This window comes from Panthera uncia, chromosome B1 (genome assembly GCF_023721935.1).
Source record: "Panthera uncia isolate 11264 chromosome B1, Puncia_PCG_1.0, whole genome shotgun sequence".
NCBI classification, from domain to species: domain Eukaryota; kingdom Metazoa; phylum Chordata; class Mammalia; order Carnivora; family Felidae; genus Panthera; species Panthera uncia.
Genome location: NC_064811.1, coordinates 192,955,802 through 192,965,947, shown reverse-complemented (window position 1 = coordinate 192,965,947; position 10,146 = coordinate 192,955,802). Strand labels below are relative to the sequence as shown.

The 10,146-nt window shown below is 41.7% G+C and overlaps 1 protein-coding gene across 3 annotated transcripts in view; it reads right to left on the bottom strand.

The window, feature by feature from the left end:
* Positions 1–10,146, bottom strand: part of ASB5 (ankyrin repeat and SOCS box containing 5) — a 55,770-nt gene that overhangs the window by 20,848 nt on the left and 24,776 nt on the right. Inside the window, exon 1 of one of the 3 annotated variants that reach the window (XM_049631799.1) lies at positions 9,494–9,737. The exons of the other annotated variants lie outside the window; for them this stretch is intronic. Coding sequence (XP_049487756.1) covers positions 9,494–9,530 — 37 coding nt within the window. The 5' untranslated portion in view covers positions 9,531–9,737. Of the gene's footprint in view, positions 1–9,493; positions 9,738–10,146 lie in introns of those variants that run through there. 3 annotated transcript variants of the gene reach the window in all.

Genomic DNA, 10,146 nt, shown 5'->3' with positions numbered 1-10,146 from the left:
AGGGTAGAACAACTTAACTTACTTAAGGTTATGAAGCTTTAGCTCCTCTTACTTAGATATCTGTAGGGAGCTATAAATAGATAGAGAATGGTCAAAATTTAGGGACAATTACCTCCTAAGTCTCTTCCCTGGGCTTCCCAAAAATTTTTGCGCCAATTCTGAAATTTACTCCTGGATGTTCACCTAGGTCAATCATCTCGATACATTTCTAAAACTAAACTTGTCACCTTTCTCTCAAAACCAGTTATTTCTTTTTGCTTCTGTATGGTTTTAAACAATACCGTCCCCCCATCACCTGGCCCTAATAATACGGTCTTAAATGTAAGCACAACCATTTTCAAGGAAACTTCATACATGGTCACTGTTTCACATGCTCCTCTGCAAGGAGGGAGTTAGTTATTATTGGCTTAGTACTTCCTTTTTTGTGAGTTTTCTTCAACCCCAGCGGACTCCTAGCATCTGCCTACACTCGCTCTTAGGGGAATCTCTTCTAGTCCCGTCAGTATGAATATTATTCGCGTGTTGATGAGCCCAAATTTGCATCTCCAGACCAGCTCTCGCCTCTAAATTCCAGACTTAAATTTCCAGCTGGCTCTTCCAACTTCTCCACCTGGGTATTTAAGTGGGCACTTCCACTTCACGTGGAGAACTGGACTCGCGCCAGACTCCTCCTAGATCTCCTGTCACTTCCTGACGGTGCCACTCATCCAGGTGCCGTGAGGCCGGAAGCTTCCGTGTAATCCTTCGTTTCTATTCCTGACATCCCACAGGCAGATACCAGTGAGTCTCCCGCCTCTCGCCTTCCAGCGTAATCCAGACCTTGGCTGTTATAACCCTCACTGCTGCCGCTGCACTACCGGCCACGATTTCCCTCACCCGACGTGCCGCAAAAGCCTGCTGACTGGTCTGTGTGCTTCTCCTTGTGACCTTCCAATGGTCTGTTGTAACCACAGGAGCCAAAATGATTCTTTTTAAGTCACGGAGAATCCAGTGGCTTCCTTTCTTGCCCAAAGTAACAAGTGGTCGTCGTCGTGAGCCACCAGTGTCCCCAGGCTCCTCTCTGATCTCAGGTTCTACCTCCGACCCCTTCCATCGGCCACACTGGCCTCACTGTTCTCCCTCAAACACACCTCATGGACTTCTGTTCACTCTGCCTGCCGTGCCTCTTTGTGAAATACGCACATGGCTTTCTTTGTGACCTCTCCTCTGCCCTGGCACGTCACCTTCTCAGAGAGCCCTTCCTTGGCCATCTTCTAAGAAGTCCTCCCTGTCCTGTTCTTCATTCTGTCTCTCTACCCTGCTTTATTTTTCTTCTTATAATTGCCGCTAGTATATAAGATCTTGGAAAGCAGGACTTGGTGAATTTTATTCATTGCCGTGCCCCCGATACTTAGCCCATTAATAATGTTCGTTGATGAATAAATGTTCAAAATCACATGATGCTCTAGAGCTTGGGGGCCCTGACTCCTAAATTCATTGGTTCTTCCATTGCCCCAAGCCACTCCCCACCCCCCCATCAATGAGTCCTAAGAGTATTTCCTTAAGCAGTAATCTTGCCCTTCACATTCACCCACTATTTGTTCATTTATTAAACGTTTATGGTGCTCTTCTAAGCAATTTTCACCCTTCTAGATGCCAGAGATACACAAAGATGAATTGAGTATGGTCCACTTCCTTTTGAATTCAGTTTGGATGGTCTTCCTGATGCCCATCTCTCTCCCACCATCCGTAATACTGTCATTGAATTAAACTTCCAGAAGCACCTAGAGTTCCAGCCAGCCCACAAGGTGCCTTGAGGAAAATTAGAAAAGGCCCCCGTTTCCATGGCTGTCACACCCCATGCTGGGCACACATGGTCGGGCTACACAACAGCGAGTGGCTGTTGTGAGCCCGAAAACACCTTTAGGACCGTGTTGCTCTCAGGCTCAAAACCTTGAATGGCTCGCCGCTCACATGCCCATCCTAGAATAAAAGATTATCTGCCATGTGGATCAGACCTTCTGTTTTTATCTTCTGTTACTTGCCTTCACATGCCCCATGCTTATGTTAAACTGGACTCTTGTACGTGTTCCCCCGATTTTTTCTTTTTTTGGACCATCTCCCCCAGCTCAATTTTCCTTCTTTTGTGGCTGTCTGTCTGCTTCACTGGTCTGCCTGCTCTGATCCTTGGGGCTTAAGAAGTCCAAAAAGCAGAAGTGGTAGCTTCCCTTACGTAGAGAGTTAGACACTGGGCGGGGGAAGAGGGTAGAGGGTGGGTAGAGGGAGGAGAAGATAGCCAAGAGAAAGGAGGATAGAGAGGCAGGAGGGAGGTGTGAGAGGGGAGAGGCAAAGGAATGGAGGGAAGGAGAGGCCAAGAGCCATAGAGATGGTGTTTAATGCTGGTCCTGAGGCACCAGATGCCAGTGTCCAGGCCTTGGCCACGCCCCTGAGAGGTGACAGGCATAGGAAGAGAGGGGCCCTCGCCCTTGTGTCCCCACCTTCAGGACAAAGTTGCATGCTTTACATCTTAAGCTTTAAGATTTGCTGAACTTGTTTCAAGGGATTAATGGCTCGCCCAGCAGGCTCATCAGCAGGAAGCCTGGGGACTGGAGGCCAAGTGCACCTCCCTAGTGCACTGGCGTTCAGCTCCCACCTCGGCACAAAGCCGAAGAAAAGGATGGGAGGGGACATTATTAAAATGATAAAGTTCTATGTTGAAATCCTGGGGGCGCCTGGGTGGCGCAGTTGGTTAAGCGTCCGACTTCAGCCAGGTCACGATCTCGCGGTCCGTGAGTTCGAGCCCCGCGTCAGGCTCTGGGCTGATGGCTCGGAGCCTGGAGCCTGTTTCCGATTCTGTGTCTCCCTCTCTCTCTGCCCCTCCCCCGTTCATGCTATGTCTCTCTCTGTCCCAAAAATAAATTAAAAAACGTTGAAAAAAAAAAAAAAAAAGAAATCCTGATGCCCAATGTGATGGTATTTGGAGGTGGGGCCTTTGAGAAATATTTAAGCCATAAGGGTGGAACCCTCATGAATTGGGGTTCTAGTACCCTTATAAAAATGGCTCCAGAGACATCCGAGCCCTTCTACCACAGGAGGACACAGTGAGAAGGTGCCAGCGATGAACCAGGAAGAGGGTCCTCATGTAACATGACTGTGCGGGCACCTTGATCTTGGACTTCCAGACTCCAGAGCTGTGAGAAATAAATTCTGTTATAAGCTACTTAGTCTCTGGTATTTTTTTTTTATAGCAGCACAGGTGGACTAAGGATTATTTTGTCTGCCACCAAATTCCTACGCTGAAGCCCTAACACCCAATGTGGCTGACTATATTTGGAGATAGAGCTTTTAGGAAGTAATTAAGGGGAGCCAAGGTCATGAGGATGGGGCCCTAATCTGATAGGGTTGGTGGACTTATAAAAAGAGAGAGATCTTTCTCTCCACAATCATGCACCAAGAAAAGTCCATATGAGCATATGGTGAGAAGGTGGCCAACTATAAGCTAGGAAGACAGTTCTCACCAAGACCTGATTATGTGGGCACTTTGAGCTTAGACTCTAAGCCTCCAGAACCATGAGAAACTTAATTTCTGTTGTTTAAGCCCCCAGTCTGTGGTATTTTGTTACGACAGCCCAAGAAGACTGAGACAGTGATTAAATGCTTTGCTTCAAGTTAAAATCAGTACCTGATAAATCCAGGAAGCAAACTCAGTCCTTTTGAATGTTCAGTGAAACTTTATCATATAATATTTTCTCTTCAACCACAGAGCATACAGTATACTTAGTAGGCTGTTAATCCATAATGGATCCATAATAAATACTACAAAACAAACTAATTAAACACACTAAGAAGTGTTACCTTCTAAAAATGAAAAAGAACCGTGGAACTGTTGTCTACTTTCTCACATAATAATATGTATATTTGAAATAGTAGCAACAATAGCTGTACTCTCTTATTCAATTATAAAAGTGGGACATTACATAAGACAATAAATACATTGTCAATCAAAATCAAAATACATTGTAATCAAAAACCAAAAATCACAATGCTGCTTTCCAAATATAACCAAACCTTTTGTTGTATATACTTCCTAATTTTTTTCTAAATACACACTTTTTAATCAAGATGCAACCATACTACTCAGATAATTTTTAACCTTTGTTTTCATTTATAGATATAATTCTACAACATTTTAAATGGCTATAATGCATATGTCATTGTATAGGTATACCATTATTTATTTAGTTACTCTCCTACTGAATGTTTAGGTGGCCTTTAGTTTTGAGGAATACTATTTCTTATTTTTGTAGATGTGTCTAATCTGCTTAGAGTAAATTCTTAAGATTCTGATATATGTCATCAAATTACCTTCAGCAAAATGGGCCTGTTTACATTCTCATTAACAGTGCTGGAAACATTTGAAGCTAAATCTAATGAAAGTTTGCCAAGACTTTTTTTTTTTTTATTGAAGCATAGGACATTTCCTTTTTATTTTTAATATATTTAAACTATGTCAAGGAAAATTGTGTAAAACTCTATTTTCTCTACACGAAATTAGATTTTAAAATATAATTTTACAGCTTATTTTCAACTTTCTCTGGAGTCTGTCTTAAGTGAAAATGTGTGAGACTCATCCAGTTGAATTAATATTTTTTGTTTGTTTTTAGCCACCTAGCCGAACTCTTGTATGCTGCTCGTACCTGTGCCCAAGTGCATATTTAGGTAATTTAGTCTTCACTGAAGAAGGAACAAAATGCTCTTTATTCTACAATAATTGCCTAAATTCCTCCTGGATCTAAGGACCGTGCAAATGATGAGACTACTTATTACTACTTTCCAACCTCTAACACAATGCCTAGCACACAGTAATTGCTCAATAAACACTTGCTGACTACTGTCTTCTTTGTAGTCAACTACTTTCTATTCATGCTAATCTGTCCTTAATTTTTATTGATAATTGTACAGTTAAAAAGTAACTGAAAGGCAATGTGTGCTGGGGAGGAAGCATTAGGGAGTTTTCTCAGTCTTTTAAAGAAGTGATAGTATTTCATCCTCTTTAAAAGTATTCTTTTAGATTTTTAAAATTTGTAATACTTTATCAGTAGTATTCTCAGATTTCATCTATTACACAGTAAATGCAAGTCTTGCAGCGTTTTTGGAAATAGAGGTTTCCTGGAACAAGGGTCACCTTCGAGTCTGCATTCCCAACAGTTAGGTCTATTATTGACCATACTGGTGTTCCACTAAAATTTACATTTAGAGTATTCTTTTTAAAACTAATCTCACAAAGCTCCCCTCTGGTACTGTGCTCATTCTCCTTTATACGTTTCACATTTTTTTATTCCTAAAATTAATAACTTTGTGTCAGCGTATTCTAAGGAACCCATTCTATTCATTTTCTTGCCTCCATCACCCTCCTACGTTCTGGTCCAATTTAAGTGATTCAAAATGTTCATCTTTGATGGCTTGTGAACAGTCTTTTCCTGCTTAACAGCATCTTTCTTTGTTTCCATACCAACTTGGAAGCACCTGCTGAAACAGAGAGGTAAACAACCCAGAGGCTAAGAGTTTACCGTTGTGGTTAATCTACAGTCATAGAAATGGGTCCACAGATGCATTGTCCATACACTAAAAAGTGAAAACAGTGCGGTCCTTCGCCATGCCATACATTTACATTTCAGAACCCACGTTCTGGAAAGCACCCACAGCTTAAAGTTAGTATTTGCGAAAAACAGGTCAACATCGTTTACTGCAGGATACCAACGGATTTGCAATGGCCGCTATACTAACCTTGACTGGTCAGAATAGCCCAGCTAGCTTTTCGTTTAGTAGAACGTTCTTCTACACTCGCTAGCCTTCTTTTCGTGAGGATCTGCTGTACGCAGTCCGTTTCGACAGCAATATCTGCGGGCATCGTGTCGTAGACGTTTCTGTCTGCGACAACCAGGTATCATAAGTGCAATTGCTCTAGCCAGAAGAAATACCAGCGACTGGATTCCTAACTACTTTTTCCTTCCCTTGAGACTTTCACAAAGATTCCTGTGTGCTAACTGGAGAATGGCCTGGATACTGAGCTCTATTCAGAAACACTTGGAGCGGGGTTAGTAAGGAGCAGGTGGGGGATGGGCCAGAAACGCCGTAGCATTTTCTATTTTTAAAGTGGAGACTCAGCAGCGGCCGGAAGTATTTAACTATTTGCACGATACAGAAAGGAAAAATGTGTAAAACTGCATTTCCTACTGGGAAGCAGAACAGAAATGAATTCTACGTTTAAAATATGAAAGCCTATTTGAATTACTGACAAGTCAATCCCCTGTAAAATTGCCCCTTGAAAACAGCTACAGACAGAACGGTAGAGCCAGAAAGCTCTGTTGTGATCAGTGAGTGGTTAGCCTTTCTTCTTCATCCTCGGGAGTAAACAGTGTTTGTGCATTAGGGTCAGCTGGTACGTAGCTCATGTTCGTTTCGTAAGAATCTAACTTTAGAACTGGCTTCCCTACAAAATCACAGTCCTGTTATTATTTATATAGGCACAGCTCACTATTGTGATTTTTTTGGAGGTCATTTCTAGGCCAAAAGGCGTCAGCGGTCAATTTAAGTACAACAGATCTTTCACCCTAAAAGGCAGAGCAGAGTAGAGAGGAAAAACCGCACCTGTGCCTCGTATTTTTTGCTGGCATGTAAGTTAGAACAGGGTACGCTGTCCATGACTGAATCAAGAGCAGCGACTGAACCATGGTTGGTCTCCAGGGATTAACTGAGCTGGCGGTCATGTTACACAGTATTAATATATTGAGATCTGTCTTGATGAAAAACGGTCATAGAGTCTGTTACCACCTTTACTTTTTTATCACTATTTTTTAGACTCCACCTTCTGCTGGCATATACAGAAAAAAAATTATTGGGGTATTGCCTTTAGATAACAAGCTGGGTAAGAACAAAAACATTTCATGCGTAAAATTATTTCCCATGTGCTACCCCGTTAATAGTTGCTGCCAGGTTACCTTGCCAGTATTTACCTCCAAGTCATCGCTAATAAACACCAATATCTTTTCCTTATCTTGAATTAAGCTTTAATCCTACGAACTATGTGATCTGAGGCAAGCAGCTTAATGATACCTCTTCTGTAAAATGAAGAACTTGGATAAGATGACCGTCTTCTGGCTCTAACATTCTTTGATCCCATTCTTTGATTGGGATTCTATGACTGACATACAAAGGGCAAGGGTATATGAGCTGGACGCATATTACATTACCACAAAGGAGGCCACACCTTCCCAGGAAAATGAGCTCAGGGCCAACTCAGCTGAGGCAGTCTGTATGGGGGGCACATTCCTAGGGGTTTGAGAAGGCTGAAGGGTGGTCGATGAAGGGGCTTATTCAGTCCGTTCCCTCTCCATGTCCAGTTGTCACTAACTGTAGGTTCTTTGTCCCCAGGTGGTGGCCACAGGGGAGTGTGCTGATCTATACAAGCCGCACGGTAAGAATAAATACTAATTTTTTGTTTAAAAAAAAATTCAGTTTTACGCTTTTGACTTTTTGGCTTTGTACTTTTATTGTTGCAAGATAAATATAGGAGGCTTTATTGTGAGAATTGGGATAATTTTTGTTCTTAAAAAATTTTGGACACCAGATATCATCATCATTTCCATGGCTGTCCCCTCTGGGTTGTGTGATCAGAGTGCATACCTCTGTTATTTCATAGACCTAGCACTGTACCTCTTGAACAGTGGGCGTTCAAAGCAAACAAAAAAAGTTCAAGAGTGATTTGAATAATGGCATTCACAAGAATGCATCAGTACTTCAAGAAGGCTTTCTATAGTCCGTGGGGGTAATAAATTTCCAGTGCCGTGGAGAGAAAACAAGCCATGGGATCGCATCATAACTACACACGTAGTTAACTCAGATGTGTGCTGGCTTGCAGAATACATATAATAATTCACACATATAATCAAATGGACTAAGGGAATAATAATCACTTCTTTCACAAATTTTCAGCGCATCCAAAGCGAAAGTAATTTTAAGAAATGACTGCAGGAAATGGAAGGAAAATGTTGTGACAATTAATTTAGTGGAAAAAATAAGGAACAAAATACTAAATCTATGGAGTAGCTCAACTGTATGATTTCATTTAAAAAATGCACAGTGAAGTGAATGTGTTTCGGACCAAATCACTTGAATGCTGGATGTCTGTCATTATATAAACATGAGCGCACTGTGAAATATCTGGATATGTAGAAGAATCTAGCATCTTTCCTTGTGTCAATGTAAAAGTGGACTGGATAGGCTGAAGGATATCATTGGGCAGAAGTCTTAAAGTAAACTAGTATTCGATACAACGCTGCTGGAAATAATAAAAATTACATTCCAAGTAAGATAACAGATTCTGCATTACTATGCCTCAGAAAAAGCATGTGAGTTCACTAGGGATTAGAGATGACATACTACTACTCCCCACAAAGGCTAACGTAAAATTCTACATCTTTTAGGAAGGATAAAGGAAACGAAACAGGGCCACTCTATTCCCATTTTAACCAACGCTGATGTGTCTGAAAAGTCGGGGACCTATGTTTGGGCTGGTTGCCAATCCTCAGTGAAAAAGTGCTGTGAAGATTGGAAAAATTTCAAAGAGCACTGGAAATCATCAAAAAGCTAAAGGCACTTCTACCGGAGAGCAATCTGAGTACCTTAGAAATTTCAAAATGAGAAGTTGAAATCTAAGAGGGATTATGCTAGAACTATATACAATCATCCAAGACACCGTTGGGAGTGAATAAACTTTTTCAAGAAATTCTGAAAAACGAGATAGTGGGATCAACTTCTGACAGTTTTAAAATTATATTTGGGACACAAATGGAAACTTTTTTTGGCTCGCACAACCAATCACAAACTGTAGGACCTCACTGGTTCCAAAAGGCAGTGCTGGGCTACCACCTGAATCTTGGGAAACAGGTCAGGATGAACAGACGCCCGCTCGGATCCAGGTGGCAGTTTCCCCCACTTACGACTATGGAATGTTTTAAACCCGGACGCTCTCCACCACCTGATTCAACAGTTAGCAACTCGCAATTAGTCTTGTTCCTTCTGTCACCCATCCTACCCCACTCCTAGCATCACTCTGAAGCAAACCTCATTATACCATTTGATCCATAAATACTTCAGTCCACACCTCTAAAAGATGAAGACTCTTGGTGATCAGAACTACAGTATCATAATCATACAAAACGCAGTCATTCTGATATATCATCAAATACATGTTGGCAATCTTTATTTTTCGAAGAACAACTCAGTTCACAAATTGCCTTCTAGAAGAATACCTAAATTGATCGTGTTTACCTCCTTTCTCTTAGGACAAAGTCTGTGATCTCTCTGCTTTCTAAACGTCTTTTTAAAAACGTCAAGGTTCCCATCCCTGAAAAGAAAATGTTTGTCTTCTCTAAAGTACCAATGGCTTGTGAAGTACAAGAAAATATCTTCCTCTTAAATCATCACACAGGTATGTTAGATTCCCTTGTACCTGTTACTGCCAAATTTCCACCCTTGCAAAGTCTCATCAGGAACAGGGCATTGTTCAGTTCTGGGAGGCTGTTTTGCCATGGGTGTCTTTGCCAGGCCACACGTACATGTGTCTCAGAAACGTCGTCTCTGAGCCCCACTCTTGTCGCTCCATTTTGTTTTCTCTTCTATTTTACTGAAACATGAGTACCTAACTCTGTTGGCCTAGTGATGGGGAGTGAGGGCAGTTGAGGTCTGAGGGCAAACCTGACATGAGTGTCTTGGGGAAAAGCAGAGTGATTGTTATCTAACAGTTAACCTTTGTCCAAGGGTCATTCGCTGCTCCTCTAAAGGTTGCTGGGAGACCTAGAGTGACATCTTGTGGTCCAGGACAGCTCCTCTCTTAGTTGCAACTGAGTGGTTAGGTAAGGCCCCAGGGGTCTGAAAAATCGCAATTAGAGAATATACGGTTAGGACGATGACACAGCCACACGTATAACACAGTGCCTAACCACAGTGGATACTTTATCAGCCTGGGTGTGCAAGACTTTGAGAATCAATATTACGTAAGGAGGTGTTTTCAATATTACCAACTTGTTTTGGTATGATTTTTTTTTTAAGTGTAAGCGTAAATATAAAATCCGGTTAAATTATACCCTTGCACAAAACATTTTA